The following is a 23,284-nucleotide window of genomic DNA, read 5'->3' as shown; positions in this document are numbered from 1 at the left end:
ACACCAAAGAGCTATTAAAATATATATGTATTTTATACTTCATTGAATACACATAAAATTTAGCAAATTTTGTCAAAATGTAGAATGAAATACTTTAAATGCAGTAAAAAATCTCAATTTTGAAAAAAAAATCACTTCTTGGGGTTGTTTACATGACTGACCAATTAGAGCGCACAGACTTTACCTTATTCCCAGGTATACACTTACCTCATTCCCTCTAGGCCGCATTGAAACTTCAGATTTGTAATATGTACTGGAACTGTTATATGTCTCTTTAAATAAAGTTATTATTATTATGATTATTATTATTATTATTTTTTAGTTCCCTGTACTTTTTTTAATTGATGTTCTCTGACCAGATATATATGTTAGAGACCACCAATTGTTTTCCCCATAGACTTACATTATAACATTATGGCGTGTACGGCCTTCCAAACATCGAATCATGTATATCTAATGACAAGTTTTTCAAGAACTGTCTTAGTTCTACCAAAATATCGGACGAAAAAAATATGAATAGTGATACTTTATTAAGTAATTTTCGCGTGAATGAGATGACCCCCTGTTTACATCGTTGGCATGGCGGGAGAAATTCGTTTGATAAAACTTTTTTCAATACACATAAAATGTAGCAAATTTTGTCAAAATGTATAATAAAATACTGTAAATGCAGTGAAAAAAATATCAATTTTGAAAAATAACAACTTACTGGGTTTGTTTACATGACTGGCTAATCAGAACGTACAGACGTTACCTTATTCCTAGGTATACACTTACCTCATTCCTAGTACATTTTTGAATTGGTAGTCTCTGACTTATAGATGAATGTTTCGTACCAAATTTTCCAATTTTACAGTGATATTGTCAAACATGATCCAATACCAAATGTCTTACAAAGTTTCATCAAGAAATGTTTAGTTTTAAGAAAGATATGGACAGTTTACTGAGGCCACCCCTTGTCGATTTATATGCCCAGATTCAGTCCCTGTCGTCGTCTGATTGCAATTTTTCGTGAAAATTTAAGTTATTTGCGTTGAATTTGACTTGGAAGCTGAAATATAATTAATTCCGTAAAAAAATAGAAATAAAGTCTATTAATTATGATCATTCTCTGACATTATAGAGATAAAAATGATCCTTTTTGGCCCAAAAGCTCAGATAAAAATGGGCATAGATGTCAGAAAAGAGGCCAAAATTTAAAAAAAAATTCATATTTCACGCTTATTTTTCCACGAAAACATCTTTCTACATCATTAATACAGATGTGTGGCCATTAACATTACCTGTGATGGCTTTCGACGAAGGTCATGTTTTAGCTATAATATAGGTTAGAGACCACCAATTAATTTCCCATATACTTACAGGCCTAACTAAACTAAAGGAACCAATCGCGTAATGGCTGCCAGGTATTTGAACACTAATTTTTCACTTGGCATGGCAACAGAGGTCTAAATTAAAGCTAGTTTCTGTTTAGATTTCATTGTGGATGTATTTGTGACATTTTGGTAGGAAAAATGTGAGAGCAGGTTGTATTTGGTGATGTGAATCTCAATTGTAGTATGAGTAGTACTTCCAGGTCACAGCAGTGTGATTTTGATGTTAGTATACAGTAAGCAAATGTGACCAGAGAAATCTCTCTTAGAAGATACATTACCCCTACTTTTCTCTTCATTTTATATCAGTTTTATCATAACTCTTTAAAATGAGGTAAGGATTTGTTCTCTGAAATGGGTCTAGCTATGTTTGATAGCTCTTTAAAAAATGTCAGTTTTATATAGAATATATAGGGAAAACTATTTAACTGGTTGTGACCTACATTATAACATTATGGCGTGTACGGCCTTCCATACATCGAATCATGTATATCTAATTACAAGATTTTCAAGAATTGTCTTAGTTCTACCAAAATATCGGACGAAAAACATATGAATAGTGATACTTTATTTAAATAATTTTTGTGCGAATGAGATGACCCCCCTGTTTACATCGTTGGCATGGCGGGGAAATTCGTTTGACAAATCTCTATCTATCTATCTATCTATCTTGTCTTGTCTTGTCTTGTCCTACCCTACCCTACCCTTACCCTTACCCTTACCCTTACCCTTACCCTTACCTTACCTTACCTTACCTTACCTTACCTTACCTTACCCTACCTTACCTTACCCTACCCTACCCTACCCTTACCCTTACCCTTACCCTTACCCTACCCTACCCTACCCTACCCTACCCTACCCTACCCTACCTTACCCTACCTTACCTTACCTTACCTTACCTTACCTTATCTTATTATCTTATCTTATCTTATCTTATCTTATCTTATCTTATCTTATCTTATCTTATCTTATCTATATATCTATCAATCTATCTATCTATCTATCTATCTATCTATCTATCTTCGTATACTGCTTAATTCCCTTTAGCAGGTGCGCAGTCAGTGCAAGGGAAAGATTTTTACAAAAGTATTGACAGTGAGATGTCAAAGTGAAAAAGTGAGACTGAAAAAAGTTAAAAGTGTTATGTATACAGACAAGAGTAGTAAAATCAGGTTAAAAAGCACTTTGCTACAACTAATTGCATGTATGCTGGCATAATGCCTGCTTGAAAGATTCAAGCATAGGCATGAGAAAACTTCAGATGGGAGTTTGTTCCATAAAGCCGGTGTATTTGGAAAAAAAAGAAAAATTTCAGTAATTGGAAACTGTATGGATTTGTCTATAGGCCAGGGTATGTGTGTGACGACGCGGTCTCTTGGTCTCTCAAAATATATTTGGACAGGAATAGCTACTAATGAATGGACAATTTTGTAAAACATTAATTTTGCATCAGTTCGTCTGTTCTCAAAAGATGTTAATCCGACAGAATTTTGCATACCTGAGACACTGTCATATGTGGAATAGTTGTTGTATATCCATCTGATTGCTTTTCTTTGTACCATTTTTATCTTATTGATATTAAGTTTAGTGTAGGGTGACCAGACTGTGGATGAGTATTCTACCTGTGGCCTGACAAGAGTTTTATATGCTATTTCTTTAACCTTCTTGATTTTAGTTTGGATGTTACGTTTTATGAAACCTAGTGTTCTGTTTGCTGTTCTGCAGATTTTGTTAATATGAGTGTTAAAGGAGAGGTAATTTGTTAGGTCTACACCAATTAAGAAATTTTGCATTTGTTACGGTTTCAAGGATCTGGCCATGCAATATATAATCATGTTGTATTGTATGTTTATTTCGTGAGATGTTAAGAATCTGGCATTTACTTGGGTTAAAGTGCATTTCCCATTTATTTTCCCATTTCTGTAGGGTGTCAAGATCTTGCTGTAACTTAATTATTGCAATCAGTTGTATTATTGATAGTAAGAATCAGCAAAAAGTCGGACCTGGGATTTTACATGATCAGGTAGGTCGTTAATATATAGAAGAAAAAAATATCAATTTTGAAAAAATAACCACTTCCAGGGTTTGTTTACATGACTGACCAATCAGAACGCACAGACGTTACCTTATTCCCTAGTCTAAATAATGAGACCTCGGGTAGACCGATTTTACATTTTGATATTTTACGTTGTCTATCTAGATCTAGAGGCGGATATCGACAAGTCAAAAAAATATTAACGAAATTCAGCTATCGAGTACAATTATTTGGACTACCTTATTCCCTAGACTCTTCCACGCGTTTAATACTACATATTAACTAAGACAAATCAGTGTTACAGACTACTTATTCCCAGATATACACTAACCTCATCCCCAGTACTTTTTTTAATTGGTGGTCTCTGGCCTATAGATGGATGGATGGATAGAGAGAGAGAGAGAGAGAGAGAGAGAGAGAGAGAGATAGATAGATAGATATGAGAGACAGAGAGACAGACGGAAAAAAGCAATAAGAATGGAAATGGCAATGGAAATTTGATCGATTAGAAAGAACAACAAAAAAACATTAATCAAGCAAAGTGAAAGTCGAGTAGAGTAATGTCCCTTTTTATTATTATTTTTTTGCTGAAGTCACAAGTTGTAAAAATATAGCAATAAAATGAAAACAAGGTAACAATTGTTAGTAAAATTGTTTATTATTCATTTGCCAAAGTTTTTCCATGTTTAATTTGTTTGTAGAATCGTCAGACGCTCATCTAAACAGCTGGAAATTCTTTAGTTGAAACCACCAAATTTTGTTGACTAGCACACACAGACACTTGGGACTTTGACTAGTCCAAATAAATTTATGTCAGAACTGATTCTGAGATACTTTTGTGAAAGGGCAGGATCCCTCTTTTACGTCAAATCCAGCAAAGACCTTTTCTGTGGTGAAAATAGATTTATATACAGACACGATCAGGCAATGTACTGGACATCACTATTCTCTCGGTATCACTAATCTCGCAGTATAATTTTGAAGTTACTGTAATACATTGTGAAGTCTTTGCACATTTTTATGCCCCCGAAGGGAGGCATATAGTTTTTGAACCGTCTGTCGGTCTGTCAGTCTGTCCGCAATTTTCGTGTCAGGTCCATATCTTTGTCATCGATGGATGGATTTTCAAATAACTTGGCATGAATGTGTACCACAGTAAGACGACGTGTCGCGCGCAAGACCCAGGTCCGTAGCTCAAAGGTCAAGGTCACACTTAGACATTAAAGGATAGTGCATTGATGGGCATGTCCGGTCCATATCTTTGTCATTGATGGATGGATTTTCAAATAACTTGGCATGAATGTGTACCACAGTAAGACGACGTGTCGTGCGCAAGACCCAGGTCCGTAGCTCAAAGGTCAAGGTCACACTTAGACGTTAAAGGATAGTGCATTGATGGGCGTGTCCGGTCCATATCTTCGTCATCGATGGATGGATTTTCAAATAACTACGCATGAATGTGTACCACAGTAAGACAACGTGTCGCACGCAAGACCCAGGTCCGTAGCTCAAAGGTCAAGGTCACACTTAGACATTAAATGTCATTTTTCATGATAGTGCATTGATGGGCGTGTCCGGTCCATATCATTGTCATTCATGCATTGATTTTAAAATAACTACGCATGAATGTGTGACACAGTAAGACGACGTGTCGCACGCAAGACCCAGCTCCGTAGGTCAAAGGTCCTAAACTCTAACATCGGCCATAACTATTCATTCAAAGTGCCATCGGGGGCATGTGTCATCCTATGGAGACAGCTCTTGTTGGCTTTTGAATTCTGACTTTTGACTTGCTCACGAAGATTTTGCAAGCTTTGAAACGGCAAAATTTGTTCCCTATTCAATGAAAAAAACTGATCTCAGGATTTATTACATCACTGAAAATTGTTAATTGCAGCAAAAATACAGGTGTGCACTATAAATGATGAAATTGTAAAACAAGATACAACTGAATCATTTTATGTGTTAAACACAGTGTTCCTGTTTACAAAGTATCTCAGTATGCAATAAAATTGGTTTGTACACAAATTTTTTTAGGCCATTATGTACATGTAAGGGATGCAAAGTAAAAGCGGAATTGAATGTTATGAGTTTAAATTCAACAAATACTTATCAAGATGTTTTCAGAATCCCAATGTCATTTTCAGCAGCATTATTAAATTTATTTTCTAAAAATAGCACAGAATGACGTAGCCTAAGCCAAAATTAAAAATATGTTTGTTTGCTGTCTCCCTACCTACCCATTTAAAATGCTGTGCCCCAAAAGTTTTTACTGGACAATGCTGGTCAATTTTTTTTTTAAGTTGCGATATGACGTACCGCATAGATTAAAGTAAGCAAAATAATAAGTAAGAAAGTTTAAATTGTATTATTTAATTTCATCCTTTTATACAACATACACAGATTTGTCTTAATTTTACAGAACAAATATTCTGTACGAAACGATCATATGTATCTACTGGTGAAAGTATAATCCCCCCACCAAAAAAAGAAATTGCCTACCTACCTACCCAACTTTAAAATGTAGGGTTAGGAGACAGCAAACAAAGACTTCTTTAAATGTGGCCCTATTGTCATTCAGTGATGTATTCATACTGGTTTAGCGTATTTGTCCAAATCGCTACTTACTGATGTAAATTATATGGAAACAGTCCAGTTACTGCGGATATTATTGAAAAGCATTGCATACAAAAGTAATAAAAATTATGGAGTCTCTGGCTAAAAAAACAACACAATCGCCATTTTCAAGAGGGTTGGCTAAAAGATCACTGATGAAACTTTGTAATTTCTTTATACCTGTGTTGAGTTTATCAGAACTGGAATACATTTATGAAGTTAAATAAGGTGTTATTTATTGTAAAACATGAAGAATTGTCAATATTGTAGCCACAAAAGCTGAGACACAATCAAATTTGGCTAGGACTCAACATTTTTGGGAGTAGAGTCCAAGGGACTCGGTGAAATTTTCAGAAAATGCGAACACAGTACTGGTTGAGGACCACCAAATCCGGACGACCACCAAACCGGACAGTTTCGTAGCTGCTAAATTTTGCTGTATTTTTAGCAATCTTTTATAAGTCAAACACACATTTGATTTTTTAACAATGATGTGGAATTATATCTGACAAAAATAACTTATTGAGGAGGAAATTTCATTTTTTGATTTCATCATTCATACTGAAGCATGAAACTATCATGGGGGATTTGGAAATCCGCACTGCATTTCTTACTATCATATAGCAGTTTTCCACACAAAAAAATCTGAATAAAATTTATATCTTTCAGGTCAATAATGAATACTTTGACTCATTTTCACATTACATATCAAAATGTCATCAGTACAGAGGTTAATATAACAGTTGTAAAAAACCTGTCCAGATATATAGTACTGCCAAGCAGTGAAAGTAAGTAGTTTAGTTGGCCCTACATTCGGCCCAGGAAAGGGTATTAATCATTCGTTAGGGGTAAACAAATTAAGTCTTCTTCTTGAGGGTGCACCTAACTATGTTCATGTGAAATTTCACAGTTGTAATGAAGGAAATGAAAGAGAAAATGGCGAAAAACCTCTAAAAGCGTCCGGTTGGTGGCCTCTGACCAGTAAACATAACTGTTAACAGTAAAACACATTAATAAAGCATAATCACTATAGCATATGTTTCATTTCGGCTACCTCACTGTATTTAATGTCTGCCATTACACTCAGTACAGAGCTCTGACAGTGCGGTTTGTCATTATCGATCACGTGACACGAAGCAGAGCCATGTAAAATGTGTGTTAACTTTACATGGTGCGTTGCTTAAAACAGTGACAAACTCGTGTTTTGCTGTTTAATAGTTAAAATGCGATTTAAAAATAGCCGCGTAGAATCATTGTGAAAAGTTTACCACAGAAAAGGTCCTTCCTATGTTGTATGTGGAGTATAGATATTGACCTATGCAAAAATTATCACAATATCGCAACTAGTGTACAGTTAGTTGGACTAGACTTCGACAAGCTTAAATTAGTATTGGCTACAATTATCTGCATATTACAAACATACAGACATATCTGACGAATATGAACAAGTTTCCTTAGTGTCTGGTGGCATTTTAAAAATACCCTAATTTACTATCCTGTCTAAATCTACTAAAGATGACAAATTTCTCCTCATTGTTTACATACAGTGACCTTACCCTATTGTTCAAATGGTTCCACTTAATCAGTTTCAGGGGCTTAAATAGCTAAAAATGGAGGGAAAAAACCTTTAAACATCTTCTTTTCATGACCTAGATGATGTATACAGTCTAACCTGTACTAACTGTCACCTCCGTTCAGTGGCCATTTAATGAGGCCCCCGATGGATTTTCCTCTATTTTATCACTTTATTCAGCGCCAGCGGCCACGAAATTGCCTCCCGACAGCCGTATCTGACCCCTTTCAGCGGCCATTTTTCTTCCAAAACCAATTATTTTTAGGCAATAATCGCACATGATTGCTAAGTTTCACATGACTTCACCACAAGAAAGACAAAATGACATGAGCTTCTCAATTAAAACTGATAACCAAAGGTGTAATCCCCTTTTTGTTATCAAATGGCCGGTAATTACTGGCAGTTACATGTAGCGTGTCACCTCGTGTCAGTTTTGTTGTTCACAGTTTGACCTTGGCTAAAGATAATACTCGATAACTAATTAGTAGCATATTTGTGATTTTTTTATACTTCTGTCATCAAAATACTATTAAATTTATATGAAATTAATTGTGTTTGAAAAAAAATATAAACACACTATCTTTTACGGAACGTAACGGCAATCTTAGATTTAGCGTAGACAATAAGCGCGGAGAGTAGCTTCCCTTACCAAAATGGCGAAAATTGTAAACAAACTTGTTTTTTTGGAGTTGGAAAAATTTTTGCAGTAAAAAAACCACGCCGGAGTTTTAGATTGCTAAGAAGACCATTCGTATTGCGAAGGCAAATGCGCGTCATTGTATCCTGGTAAAATAATAATGGAAATCCCAAAAAGAAATGGGCCTAAAGGCTAAACTGGTCAGAAGTCTGAAAAATACATATACTGGCTGCACCTCCGATGAGCGGTCACCTGGCTTAAGCGGCCAAATTGTCTGCTTCCCTTGGCTGGCTGCTTAAGACAGGTTAGACTGTATTCACCAAACTTAATTTGAAGCATCCTTCTATAGCCCTCTTTGAGTATTTTTCAAATGGTTCTCAGTCTGCTTGGCCCTTTTTAGGGGCTGCCAGAAAAGAATAGGGAAGTCTTTAAACACATTTTTTTCTCATGAACCACTGGGTTGATCTTTACCACACTTGGTCTGTAGCATCCTACCATAGATCTCTTTGAACTTTAATCAAATGGTTCTGTGCCTCCAAGCTGTATTTTAAAGGGAAAAAGATCTTGAAACAACTCATTCTCAAAGCTAAAAAGGAAGAAAAACTTTTTAAAAAAGGAAGAAAAATCTTTTAACAGTTTATTTTCATGAGTCACTTGATGAATCTATCCTAAAATTGGTCTCAAAATAAAAACATCATTATATTGTCCTTACCCAAATTTATTCAAATGTTTACACTTGGCCTGTTTTTTGGGGCTGCCAGAGCTAAAAAAATAGAAATCTCTTCTCATGAGCCTCTTTGTGGATTTACACAAATTTGGTCAGTAGCATCCTCATATAGATGGTTCCACTTGACCCCTTTTATAAGCCATCAGTTCTAAACCTGGAAAAATATTTAAACAACTTCATCTGATCAGTGAACCTCATGATTGATCATCCCCAAACTTGAACCATAGCATTCATGCATTGAACTGACTGTTGATTCTGTTCAAAGGATGCTGATATAATTGAACCGCGCCATGAGAAAGCCAACATCGTGCATTTGCGACCAGCATGGATCTAGAGTCTGGTCAGGATCCATGCTGTTTGCTTTCAAAGCCTACTGCAGTTAGAGAAACCGTTGGTGAACAGCATGGATCCTGACCAGACTGCGCAGATGCACAGGCTGGTCTGGATACATGCTGGTGGCAAATGCACTATGTTGGTTTTCTCATGGTGTGGCTCATATATGGGCTCATATAGAGATCTAATAATACTAACATATACTTTAATAATGGCAACTGAAGAGTAGATTTTCTGTTATGGATATAATTATTACCTTAAAATGTAAGATATGAGTGAAAGATGTTTTCATCTTCCATGACAGTAAAACAAATTTTCTTTTTAATTTGATGTGTTAACTAAATCTTATCCATCTGATGGTTTCTTACAAGAAAAATGTAGGTTTTATATTTTTCACTCTGAAACTGAAAGTACCAGATATTTTTCACTTATTATTCCAGTAATTCACTGAAAAATATATAGAGCAATATATTTCCAAAGTCTTGGGTCAGTGAGAAGTCAGGACTTGCAGTGATGCTAGCTACATGCCACAATAATGATGGCATTTATGATTAATATTTCACTAGTTAATCAAAGGTTGAAACTTTACGTTGAAATTATTTATTCTTCAGGAAACGTGGAAGAAGTCCGAATCAGGAGTGTGACGACTGCTTACCTATCTCAAAAAGAATAACAAGACTGAATATACAGTAAGTATGATATTGTTATAATCATATGAAATAAATTTTATATGTATTACAAAATAGAAAATGCATGGTTAAAGGACCCCATCCCAAATGAAAAAAAAAAAGTTTTTAAATTTATATGAAAAAAAGGCTTAAGGATTTTATGTTTTTAGTTAAATCAGTTTTTGTATTTTAATAAATATTTTAATGGCATGTAAGGCTACTTAGTCCCCTACTAGTGCTTCACATAATTGTTTCCAGCTTATGAGTTTGTTGTGCTTTGTGGTATTTGGAAATAACTTTGCACAAATGACCACCATAAGTTATAACAAAACAACATATAGCTTTCTAAATCTAGACGTTTACCATTTAGGTTGTCACAGAGGTCAAAGACTTAAAGTAATTTTTCACTTGTCTTTTTAGCTCACCTGTCACATAGTGACAAGGTGAGCTTTTGTGATCGTCCGTCGTCCGTTCACAATTTCTTGTGAACGCTATAGAGACCACATTTTGCAATTAATTTTAATCAAACGCAACTTGTATTGGCATAATATCTCAGTTCCTTTCCAAAACTGGCCAGATCCAGTCATGGGTTCAAGAGTTATGGCCCCTTACAGGGCCAAATTTGCTATTTTTGGCTTATGAACATGATACAGACCACATTTTGCAACCAACTTTAATCAAACTTGCACACAACTTGTATTGGCATATTATCTTGGTTCCTTTCGAAAACTGGGCAGATTCCTTCATGGGTTCTAGAGTTATGGCCCCTTAAAGGGCCAAAATTTGCTATTTTTGGCTTGTGAACGCAGTATAGACCACATTTTGCAATTGATTTTATTAAACTTGTATTGGCATAATATCTCGGTTTCTTTTTGAAAACTGACCAGATCCCATCATGAGTTCAAGAGTTATGGCCCCTGATTGACCCCTGAAAGAGCCAAAATTTGTTAATTTTTACCTTGTGAACACGAAAGATGTGACATTTTATATTTGATTTTAACCAAACTTATACACAGCTTAAGTCACAATAAGGTCTTGGTTCCTTTCGGAAACCGGCTAGATTCCATCGTGAGTTCTAGAGTTACTGCCCCTGAAGGTGGCAAAATTTTCTATTTTGGCCCTTTCAGCCATATAGAGGTTTCATTTATGCTTTGATTTGATACAAACTCACACAGAATATTTATCTTGATGATCTCCAGGCTTGGATCGAAACTGGGTCATGTTGGGTCAAAAACTAGGTCATCAGGTCAAATCAAAGGAAAAGCTTGTTAACAAGCTAGAGGCCACATTTATGACCCTATCTTCATGAAACTTGGTCAGAATATTTATCTTGATGATTGCTAGGCCAAGTTCAAAACTGGGTCATATGGGGTCAAAAACTAGGTCACCCGGTCAAATCAAAGGAAAAGCTTGTTAACACTCTTGAGGCCACATGTATGACCCTATCTTCATGAAACTTGGTCAGAATGTTTATCTTGATGATTCCTAGGCCATGCTTGAAACTGGGTCATGTGGGGTCATGATGTGTGGGGTCAAAAACTAGGTTACCAGCTTTAATCAAAGGAAAAGCTTGTTAACACTCTATGGGCAATATTTATTACCCTACCTTCATGAAACTTGGTAAAATTGTTTTTCTCGATGATTCCCATGCCAAGTTCGAAACTGGGTCATGTGGGGTCAAAAATTAGGTCACCACTCAGATCAATGGAAAAGCTTGTTCACATTGTAGAGGCCACATCTGTGACTCTATCTTCATGAAACCTGGTCAGAAGTCTATCTTGATGATTCAAAGGCCAAGTTTAACAGGTGAGCGATATAGGGTCATCATGACCCTCTTGTTTTACCATAACAATGGGTTGTGACATTTAAACACTTACTGATAAATATTTATGTTAGGGTGAACTCTGAAAAATCTTTTAACAACTTCTTCTTTGGATGGTCCATAAACAGTTACAACCGGTAATTATTTAATTTGGCAGAAACATCATTAAATGGAATTTTTTCTATGGTTTGTTTAAATTGTTTATAATAAATACTAGCAGGGATCACCTGTACTAAAAGCAGAAAAATTGTATGATAGATGTTCACCAAACTTGGTAAAAATCATCATTTCACAACTTCATCTTTAATTGATTCAAATGGTTCTGCTTGACTACATTTAGCGAGAGCTAGAAATGCTCTAAGTGAGAGCAGAAAATAGAAGAAAAAAATTGAATGGCTTCTTCTCATGAACTACTTGATAGGTTTTTACCAAACTTGATCCAAAGCTTCATTGCACAGGCATTCACAAGTGAAACTTGGTCAGAAACATCATCCTTACATGGCACTTGCTTAACCCTTACTCTGCTAAATTTCTTTATGAACTTGTCCATCTTTCAGTTTAGACAGTACCATTAACTGTTAAAAGGGGTGCTTACCAAATGATACTGACTGAATGGTGAACAGTGCCGATCTTGATCTACACTGGTCACAAAGGCAGAATCAGTCGTGTCCAGCATGATTTTTAAGGGTTAAGTTTATAAGGTCATAGGAGCACTTTGGGGCCATCATGGCCTTCTTGTCTTGTGAAGTTGATTGCTTGTTTGAAAGTAACCTGTCAGTCTGGTCTGTATTTCAGAGCAAGTAGACACAGCATCGATAAGAAAGAGTCCTTGACAGAAATACCAGTAAGTTCAACTATTTTGCAAGAATTGAATGGTCATGAATTTAGTGTTTTGTTAAAATGAATAAACTAAACTAAACTGGGCTAATTAAGTATTTACAATTATTGCTGATTTTTCAGATAATTGAAACAATAGCTGTAATTTCATTGAATCTGTTTAATTTTGGGAAGAAATAAGAATCTTTGGTAAATTTATAGTGGCACATGCAGTCAGATAATTTAAATTATACTTCTCTAACTGAATACTTAAATTTTAATATTTTGTAATGGCAGGTATTTATAGTGCGTATTTTCTGACCTGGCGAAGATATTTTTAGTACAGGCTTTACCATTAAAATCAATAGGTAACTTGGTGCTTATCGGATTTATCCGACGTAATAAAACGAATTCTAATGATATAACCGATTACCCTAAACTCAATGATAGAATGGCCCATTTATGACCTTTCTATAAATATCTCCGCCAGGTCAGAAAATATGCACTATATGTAGATAGACAGTGTTGGAACACTGGCCTGTGCCATACTTTCTTACAGAAATGTGAGGATGTGACTTGATAAAAACTATAATATGATTATAACATTTATTTAATACATTCCAGGTATTTAAAGAAAAGAAAATACTAAATGATTAAATTGATTTATATTCTAAACTAATGTATTGCAAATATCAAGTCAGTGAACACCTAAGCCCGCTGACTTAAGTGTGGACAGAGATTGTACACAGGTACCTGGAATAACACAGAGGAGCCACAGGGGTATTCCTCAGCTTTAAAGAGCTTGACACACAAGACTATATAACGCAAAAATTTACAATGCTGGGTTAATTGTTGTGTTCAGTTTTACATGCTGTCTGAATATACATAGATCTGTAATTTGATTTTATTTTGCAGCAACCAGGTAGTTCAAATGGCAGTGTTCCAGTAAGTCCAGAAGTCCAGTTACCATGGCAACACTGTTGTCAAAGAGGTCCATATCAAGGAAACAACAATAATCTGAATTATCTCCCCTGTGGTTCTAGTCAATGTGACACTGTACAAGGGTTAAGTACCACCAAAAATGGCTTACAAGAATACGCTGTTCATCACGGAATCCCTAAAGAAGACTTTAATGGCTACAAACCTGAGTTAACGCAGACTGAAAACCCGCACTATTATCAGATCAATAGTGTGCTTTATAGAGCGCACCTTGAAAAGGCGAGTCGGCAAGGCATGCAGCTTAAAGAGTGACTTGTGTCATAATTAACAAATAATGAACCTCAGCATTTGTCTTTCAATTGTTTCATTGTCATTTTTGTATATTTATGCATTTTTGTTATGGCAGTTAGTTGTTATTTAGTTCATATTGTGTTGTAAGTAAGCTATATGGTGTTGGAGGAATGTCCTGTAGCCATTGTCTCACATTGTATTTTGCTTAGAATTAATTTAAGTAATATGTTAACTACTATTATATAATATGACGTGTCATAAAATCCTATTTTTTCCTGGTAAAATTACATTGAAGTCATTGATTTTGTTTCATGCTTCGTGTGAAGTTGTTTAACTGTTATGTAACTACATAATTATTAGGAATTATTTAGTTTGAAATATCATTTCAGTTAGCATTTTTGGCTGAATGTTAGTTAATCTTATTTAAAAATCTAGATTTACTGAATAAATAATGTGTAAAGAATTAACTTCATTGAAGAGTCAGGTTTTGCTCTGACCTTTTTTAGCTCCATTGAATAATACATTTCTCTTGTTTGATTTAGCTTTAGTGAACAGTTATACTTTGCTCTAGCCTAATTTAGCTTCTCTGAACAGTCAGACTTTGTTCTAGTCTGAATTAGCTCCCCTGAACAGTCAGACTTTGTTCTAGCCTGATTTAGCTCCCCTGAACAGTCAGACTTTGTTCTAGCCTGATTTAGCTCCCCATAACAGTCAGACTTTTTTCTAGCCTGATTTAGCTTTCCATAACAGTCAAGACTTTGTTCTAGTGGGATTTAGCTTCCCATAACATTCAGACTTTGTTCTAGCCTGATTTAGCTCCCCTGAATAGTCTCACTTTGTTCTAGCATGATTTAGCTCCCCTGAATAGTCAGACTTTGTTCTAGTGTGATCCCCATAAATGTCAAGACTTTGTTCTAGCCTGATTTAGCTCCCCTGAATAGTCTGACTTTGTTCTAGATTGATTTAGCTCCTCATAACATTCAGACTTTGTTCTAGCATGATTTAGCTTCCCTGAATAGTCTTTGTTCTAGCCTGATTTAGCTCCCTATTACAGTCAGACTTTGTTCTAGCATGATTTAGCTCCCCATAACAGTCAAGACATTGTTCTAGCCTGAAATAGCTACCTGAACAGTCAGACTGTTCTAGCCTGATTTAACTACCTTGAACAGTCTGACTTTGTTCTAGCCTGATTTAGTTGTCCCGAACAGTTAAGACTTTGTTCTAGCCAGATTTAGCGCCCAATAACATTCAGACTTTGTTCTAGCATGATTTAGCTCCCCTGAATAGACTTTGTTCTAGCCTGATTTAGCTCCCCATAACAGTCGGACTTTGTTCTAGCTTGATTTAGCTCCCCATAACATTCAGACTTTGTTCTAGCTTGATTTAGCTTCCCTGAATAGTCTCACTTTGTTCTAGCCTGAAATAGCTACCCTGAACAGTAAGACTCAGTTCTAGCCCGATTTAGCTGCCCTGAACAGTCAAGAATTTGTTCTAGCTTGATTTAGCTGTCCTGAACAGTCAGACTTTATTCTAGCTGGATTTAGTTGCCCTGGACAGTTAAGACTTTGTTCTAGCCTAATTTAGATTCTCTGATCAGTCAGACTTTGTTCTAGTCAGATTTAGCTTCCCGTAACGGTCAACTTTTGTCATACCTTGTTCCAGTCTTAGCTTTAGTTACAGTCGGGATTTACTCCACTGAACAATCTAACTTTGCTCTGGCCATATTTATCTTCATTTGAACTGTTTTTTATGCCCCCGAAGGGAGGCATATAGTTTTTGAACCGTCTGTCTGTCTGTCGGTCTGTCCGCAATTTTCGTGTCCGGTCCATATCTTTGTCATCGATGGATGGATTTTCAAATAACTTGGCATTAATGTGTACCACAGTAAGACGACGTGTCACACGCAAGACCCAGGTCCGTAGCTCAAAGGTCAAGGTCACACTTAGACGTTAAAGGTCATTTTTCATGATAGTGCATTGATGGGCATGTCCGGTCCATATCTTTGTCATTCATGCATGGATTTTAAAATAACTATGCATGAATGTGTGACACAGTAAGAAGATGTGTCGCGCGCAAGACCCAGCTCCGTAGGTCAAAGGTCCTAAACTCTAACATCGGCCATAACTATTCATTCAAAGTGCAATCTGGGGCATATTTCATCCTGTGGAGACATCTCTTGTTTTTTCATCTTTCATTTAGCCTGATAAGATCCATTGGACAGTCATTAAATGCACTTGTTTGATTTAAGCTTTACTGACTGCAGCTGAACAGTTATACTTTACTCTAGCCAGATTTAGCTCCCCTGAAACAAAATGTTAGCAAGCTAGCATCTCAGTAACTATAAATCACCTTGGAATGAAACTTCACACACTTCTTTGCCATGTTAATGCCAGCTGAATGACATAGGTTATATAACTCTTGCTATGACTGATGAAATTATGCCCCTATTTGTACTTGCTTTTTTCAACAAAAATTCTGGATGAAATTGTCAGCGAGTTAGTTACTCAGTAACTACAATCATAAGTCACTGTACACTTGTCTTTGCCATCATAATTCAAATAGTATGAACTAAGTTTCATAGCTCTGATGCCATTTTGATGATATTATATTCCTGTTTTATACTTGGAATTTTTGTATACAAATATTTCAAGCTTATGTTCCTTTTGTCTTTCTGGGGTATATTCTGTTATTCTCTGCCCCCCTCCACCACCACCTCACTGCAGTCACCAACAAGCAAATATTTTCTACCCCCACAAAAGGCAGAGGGATACAGCTTTAGCGTTGTCCATATTCGTATCCAATAGAAGACATTATTTGTAGTATTCAAGTAGAACTTGATAGACTTGATATTCTGTCATTAAGAGAGATAATATCACATACATGCTTTGAATATTGCAATAAAAAAGAAACGCTAATTGATATGGAGTCAAATCTAAGACTTTGTTTGAAGGATTCCAATAAAACATGTTTATATAATAGAAATGTTTTAAATTTTTCTTCCTTGTCCAAGCTTTGGGGAGCTCTTGTTTAGGTACTTGATAACATGTAAATGTTTTACATCATTCTTGGTAACATAAACAATTTGGAAAGATGGTAATAGGAAATTTTAGCAATTTTTTTGTAACATTTCAATTTTTAATATAAATAGATCAGTTTTGAATTTATCATTAAGAATCAATTTTGCTGTTAGTATTTGCCTTTTAATATTTTTAACTAGAACTTTATTATATGATACAAAGAAAGAATCCTGATTAAGTTTGTTTATATCTTTTGTTGTTGTTGTTTGGTTTTTCAATTGAGAAGTCATTGTTAGAATGTTTATTTTATATTGACCTAGCTATAAATCTTTTTTTTTTTTTGTTATTGAACGTCTGATAAATCTCAGTGATTTCATTCTATTGAAAGCAGTACTTACTTTTGTTTTACTTCGGGTTGTTACAAAATGCATGTTAGTGTTCAAATATCAGAAATATTATCTTCAAAGGAAAACAAGAAGGAGATTATGTTGGCAGTAATAAGATAGTTTTTAAGAGGTATCAAGATACCAGTAAGATATTCCAGTGAATTTGAGTTAAAAATATAATCCTATATTTCTTTATAAAAATTACTTAATACATTACTTCTTTTCACTTGAACTGAATCCCTTATATAACTTGTTTACTGGATCAAACTTTATACTTCTAAATGCTCAGTCTTCTGGGTTTGACCACTGTTATAACTTTATACATTTAGTTCATAATTCTGCGGACAAAACATTATTAAGAATTGTTCACAAAGTTCTACCCGATATTCCTTTTTAGTGTTATGTCTAATCAACTTACTTTAACAGAAGTAGGAGTCATTTACATTGTATATACATTCTCGCATCGTTTTCACAGAGCTTCAAAGAGTAAACCTGGTGCATATTAACCATTTATGTAATTTATTTGAAAGTGAATAAAATTAAACTATTAACCTGTTTATTGTAATATATTTGATACAGTCCTGACTTGATGCTGTGACATTGGGTTTCTATATTGATCATGTTTTCAGTTTTAAATAAAGTGGAGTAACAGAGCCAATACTGATCAACAGCTGACCCTAGTCTCTTATGCCACCTGCCTGCCAGTTACATTTAGTAGCTCAGCATGCACATCTAAACACTACTAACTAAGGCTCCCACACTTATGTTTAAACGAGTCTGTGTCGGTTCGATTGGTAAACGTTATAAAATTAATCTATACGGACGGACAGACAGATGGACGGATGACCACAAAAGCTCACCCTGTCACTACATGACAGGTGAGCTAAAAATACAGCCTCTATCGCATACACAAGGTTTTTCTCTTATTTGACAAAGTGACCTACATTTTGACCCAAGATGACCCATATTCGAACTTTATCTAGATTTCATCATAGCAATCATTCAGACCAAATTTCAATTGAACTAGAATGTGTCTGTAGGACACAGGGTTTGCCCCCACTGGTACATTTGTCACAAATAAGTAGGAAATAATTCAAATGTTTGCTGTCTTAATGGGGTATGGCCTCAAAAAAAATTTATGAAAAGGATTCATAATTCTTTACCATATACTTTTTATACGCCCGTTTGAAAAATGGGACGTATTATGGGAAGGCCCCTTGCAGGCATATGGGCGGGCAGGCGGTGTCCACAGACTATGTCCGGAGCATATCTTCTTCATGCATGGCGGGATTTTGATGAAACTTGGCACAATTGTTCACCATTATGAGACAGAGTGTCAAGCGCAAGAACCAGGTTCCTAGGTCTAAGGTCAAGGTCACACTTAGAGGTCAAAGGTCAAATTCAAGAATGGCTTTGTCCGGAGCATATCTTCTTCATGCATGGAAGGATTTTGATGTAGCTTGGCACAAATGTTCACCATCATGAGACTGAGTGTCATGCGCAAAAACTAGGTCTAAGGTCAAGGTCACACTTAGAGGTCAAAGGATACAAGAATGAAAACTTTGTCCGGAGCATTTCTTCTTCATACATGGAGGGATTTTGCTATAACTTGGCACAAATGTTCACCATTACGAGACGGAGTGTCATGCGCAAGAACCAGGTCTAAGGTCAAGGTCACACTTAGAGGCCAAAGGTCAGATACAAGAATGACTTTGTCCGGAGCATTTCTTCTTCATGCATGGAGGGATTTTGATGTAACTTGGCACAATTGTACACCATCATGAGACGGAGTGTCATGCGCAGTTCCCTTCTTTAGAATTACTTCCCTTTGTTGTTACTGTAAATAGCTTATATTGTAACTTTCTAGGGAAAAATCGAGACCACTTTTCTGTAGTACAACATGCATGCTACATCCAATTTTGAGGTGTATTTTGCCCAGTCTCTACCTGGTAAAGATTTTTGTGAGGACTTGCAATTTTTTTTTTTTTTTTTTTGGATTTTTTTTTAAAGATTAACTTCCCTTAGTTGTTACTATAAATAACTTATATTGTAACTTTTTTTATAACTGACCGTATGGAAAAGCCAAGACCACTTTTCTGTGGTACAACATAGATGTTACTTTCCAATTTTAGGTGTATTTTAAGGTATCTCTACCTGGTAAGGAGTTTTTTTGTGGACTTAGAAAAACAAAACAGTTACAGTTATTACTAAATAACCACAAAATATATAAAATTCCATTTGCAAATACAGGTGCTAGAGTAAAGAAATTTGCTGTGATGGGCTGTATTGTGACATTCTTACACTCTTGTTTATTACTGGTCGTAGGGAAAAATTGAGACCACTTTTCTCTAGTACAACATGCATGTTACATCCAATTCTGAGGTGTATTTTGACCTATCACTACCTGGGTAGTATTTTTTTTTTTTTTTTTTTTTTAAGATCAACTTCCCTTAGTTGTTACTATAAATAACTTACATTGTAACTTTTTTATAACTGACTGTAGGGAAAAACCAAGACCACTTTTCTGTGGTACAACATAGATGTTACTTTCAAATTTTAGGTGTATTTTGTATTTTAAGGTATCTCTACCTGGTAAGGATTTTTTTGATGGACTTAAAAAAACAAAAGAATTACAGTAATTACTAAAAAAAAGACAGTAAACAACCACAAAATTAAAATTTCATTTGCAAATACAGGTGCTAATGTAAAGAAATTTGCTGTGACGGGCGTATATTGTGATATTCTGGCACTCTTGTTGAGCATCACAAACAAAAATCCACTATTTTGGCTATTTCAAGGGCCATAACTCTGTAATAAATACTAATCAAGAAGAATGCCAAGTGTGCAAGGTCACATTATGATAAAGACTCAAGCAAGGTTTCATGAATTTACATTAAATACCTTTTGAGCTAGGCACATAATTAGGTGAAAATGTCCATTTTTTGACTATTTCAGGGGCCATAACTTTAAAAATGGGGGCAGGAGCCAGCAAAAAAATAAGAGGTGTGCAAGTTCATATCATGATAAAAACTCATGTAAGTTTTCATCCATTTATATCATATACTTTTTGAGCTAGGTGCATCACAAGGTCAAAATGTGCATTTTTGACTATTTCAGGGGCCATAACTCTGAAAATAGAGGGTGGAGGCAGATATAAAATAGGAGGTGCGCAAGTTCATAATATCATGATTAGGACTCCTACAAGGTTTAATCAATTTATATGTAATACTTTTTGTGTTAGGTGCATCACAAGGTGAAAATGTGCATTTTTGACTATTTCAGGGGTCATAACTCTAGATATAGGGGGCGGACCCAGATGAAAAATAGGAGGTGTGCATGTTCATATCATGATAAAGACTCGTGCAAATTTTAATAAAGTTATATGTAACACTTTTTGAGCTAGGTGTGTCACCAGGTGAAAATGTACATTTTTGACTATTTCAGGGGCCATAACTCTAGACATAGGGGGCGGACCCAGATGAATAATAGGAGGTGCGCAAGTTCATATCATGATTAAGACTCATGCAAGGTTTCATGAATATATATCAAATACTTTTTGAGCTAGGCGTGTCACAAGGTGAAAATGTGCATTTTTGACTATTTCAGGGGCCACAACTCCAAAAATAAGGGACGGAGTCAGACGAAAAATAGGAGGTGCGCAAGCTCGTATCATGATAAAGACTCATGCAAGGTTTCATCAATTTAAATCAAATACTTTTGAGCTAGGCGCGTCACAAACTTCGGACGGATGCACAGACGGAAGGATGGACAAGAGCAAATCTATATGCCCCCACCACTCATGGAGGGGTGGGGGGGGGGGGGCACAAAAATACAACTACTAAAGTAGGTCAAAGTCATTGTCAAGTGACCCCTTATCCCTTGGGGTCATCAGTTAATTATAATTAAACAGTCTAGGAAATAATATCTGATAATGTTTGAAGTATTTATTCCTATATATTAAACTCATATAACAAGTGACCCCCAGGGTGGGGCCTCTTTTTCACCCCAGGGGCATAATTTGAACAATCTTGTTAGAGATCCACTAGGCAATGCCACATACCAAATATCAAAGTTCAGACAAGATATTTTTCCCCCAATATAAGTCTAAATTTGGGACCCCCAGGGCAGGGCCTTTTTTCACCCCAGGGGCATAATTTGAGCTATTCACCACAAGGCAATGCAACATACCAAACATTAAAAGCCTAGGCCTTGCAGTTTCAGGCAAGAAGATTTTTAAAGTTTTTTCCTATGTAAGTCTATGTACAACTTGTGACCCCTGAGACGGGTCCTCTTTTCACCCCAGAGGCACAATTTGAACTATCTTCAAAGAGGAACTTCAGATGATGTCATACACCAAATATCAAAGCTCTATGCACTGCAGCTTTGGACAAGAAGATTTTTTAAGTTTTTCCTTTTGGTTGCCATGGCAACCAGAATTCTGCGTAGAATTCAATTCTTTAAACAATTTTGAAGGGGGGTGGGCTCCCATGGATCATTCCTGTTAAGTTTGGTGTAATTTTGCCCAGTGGTTTTCAAGATTCTTTATGCCCCCAAAGGGAGGCATATTAGTTTTCAACTGTTCGTCCATTAGTTAGTTCATTCGTTCGTTAGTCACAACGTTAACTTTTTGCATGAAGGCACTTTACTCGTGAACCATTGCACCCAGGACCTTCAAACTTCACATGCTGATAGTACTATTGAGTACACCACCCCTACTGATTTTGGGGTCACTAGGTCAAAGGTCAAGGTCACAGGGGTCAACGTTAACTTTTTGCATGAAGGCACTTTACTCGCGAACCACTGCACCAGGACCTTCAAACTTCACATGCTGATAGTACTATTGAGTACACCACCCCTACTGACTTTGGGGTCACTAGGTCAAAGTTCAAGGTCACAGGGGCCTACATTAACTTTTTGCATGAAGGCACTTTACTCGCGAACCACTGCACCCAGGACCTTCAAACTTCACATGCTGATAGTACTGTTGAGTACACTACTCCTACTGACTTTGGGGTCACCAGGTCAAAGTCACCAATGTTAACTTTTGCATGAAGGCACACTCGCGAACCGCTGCACCCAGGACCTTCAAACTTCACATGCTGATAATACTTACTGAGAACACCACTCCTACTAACTTTGGGGTCACCAGGTCAAAGTCACAGGGGCCAACGTTAATTTTTTGCATGAAGCCACTTTTCTTGCGAACCACTGCACCCAGGACCTTCAAACTTCACATGCTGATAGTACTTATTGAGTACACCACTCCTACTAACTTTGGGGTCACCAGGTCAAAGGTCAAGGTCACAGGGGCTAACGCTAATTTTTTGCCTGAAGGCACTTTTCTTGCGAACCACTTCACCCAGGACCTTCAAACTTTACATGCTGATAGTACTTTAGGAGTACACCAACCTTACTGACTTTGGGGACACCAGGTCAAAGGTCAAGGTCACAGGGGCCAACGTTAACTTTTTGCATGAAGGCACTTTACATGCAAACCACTTCATTCATGACCTTCAAACTCCACATGCTGATAGTACTTATTGAGTACACCACCTCTACTGACTTTGGGGTCACCAGGTCAAAGGTCAAGGTGCTGCGGGGGCATTTGTCACCATTAGTGACAGCTCTTTTTTAGAAATTGTTGACAGACACATGACGGACCATGGACATCACATGATTGCAAAAGCTCACCACGAGCGTTTGGCTCAGGTGAGCTAAAAATATGGACAACAGTACCATGACAATCTCTGCTACACAGATGAGGGTTTTAATCACTATCGATAACCCACATGGTAACTTTATACTGTTACACGAGCCCGCCCGCTTAGCTCAGTAGGTAAGAGCGTTGGTCTACGGATCGCTGGGTCGTGAGTTCGATCCTCGGGCGGGGCGTATGTTCTCCGTGACTATTTGATAAACGACATTGTGTCTGAAATCATTAGTCCTCCACCTCTGATAATTCATGTGGGGAAGTTGGCAGTTACTTGCGGAGAACAGGTTTGTACTGGTACAGAATCCAGGAACACTGGTTAGGTTAACTGCCCGCCGTTA

General features: G+C 36.4%; 1 protein-coding gene across 2 annotated transcripts; it reads left to right on the top strand.

The window, feature by feature from the left end:
* The first annotated feature begins 3,949 nt into the window (after positions 1 to 3,949).
* On the top strand, positions 3,950 to 17,784 carry LOC123565053 (uncharacterized). 2 transcript variants are annotated; one of them, XM_045359054.2, is made up of 4 exons: positions 3,950 to 4,040; positions 9,906 to 9,983; positions 12,580 to 12,628; positions 13,516 to 17,784. In XM_045359054.2, the coding sequence occupies exons 1-4, from the start codon at positions 4,030 to 4,032 to the stop codon at positions 13,849 to 13,851; spliced, it is 474 nt and encodes a 157-aa protein (XP_045214989.1). In that variant the 5' UTR covers positions 3,950 to 4,029; the 3' UTR covers positions 13,852 to 17,784. The 2 variants fall into 2 exon arrangements, with proteins under 2 accessions (XP_045214989.1, XP_053393615.1); XM_053537640.1 differs by lacking the exon at positions 3,950 to 4,040 and adding an exon at positions 8,282 to 8,383.
* The last annotated feature ends 5,500 nt before the right edge of the window (positions 17,785 to 23,284 follow it).

Source organism: Mercenaria mercenaria, chromosome 2 (genome assembly GCF_021730395.1).
Source record: "Mercenaria mercenaria strain notata chromosome 2, MADL_Memer_1, whole genome shotgun sequence".
Lineage (NCBI taxonomy): Eukaryota > Metazoa > Mollusca > Bivalvia > Venerida > Veneridae > Mercenaria > Mercenaria mercenaria.
This window is presented reverse-complemented; position numbering and strand designations above follow the sequence as displayed.

Excerpts from the sequence above, each read along its gene's own strand:
- LOC123565053 (XM_053537640.1), top strand. The coding sequence starts at position 8,364 with ATGCGCGTCATTGTATCCTG. Across the intron at positions 8,384-9,905 it reads ATGCGCGTCATTGTATCCTG|GAAACGTGGAAGAAGTCCGA; the intron begins GTAAAATAATAA and ends TTTATTCTTCAG. Across the intron at positions 12,629-13,515 it reads AGTCCTTGACAGAAATACCA|CAACCAGGTAGTTCAAATGG; the intron begins GTAAGTTCAACT and ends TTTATTTTGCAG.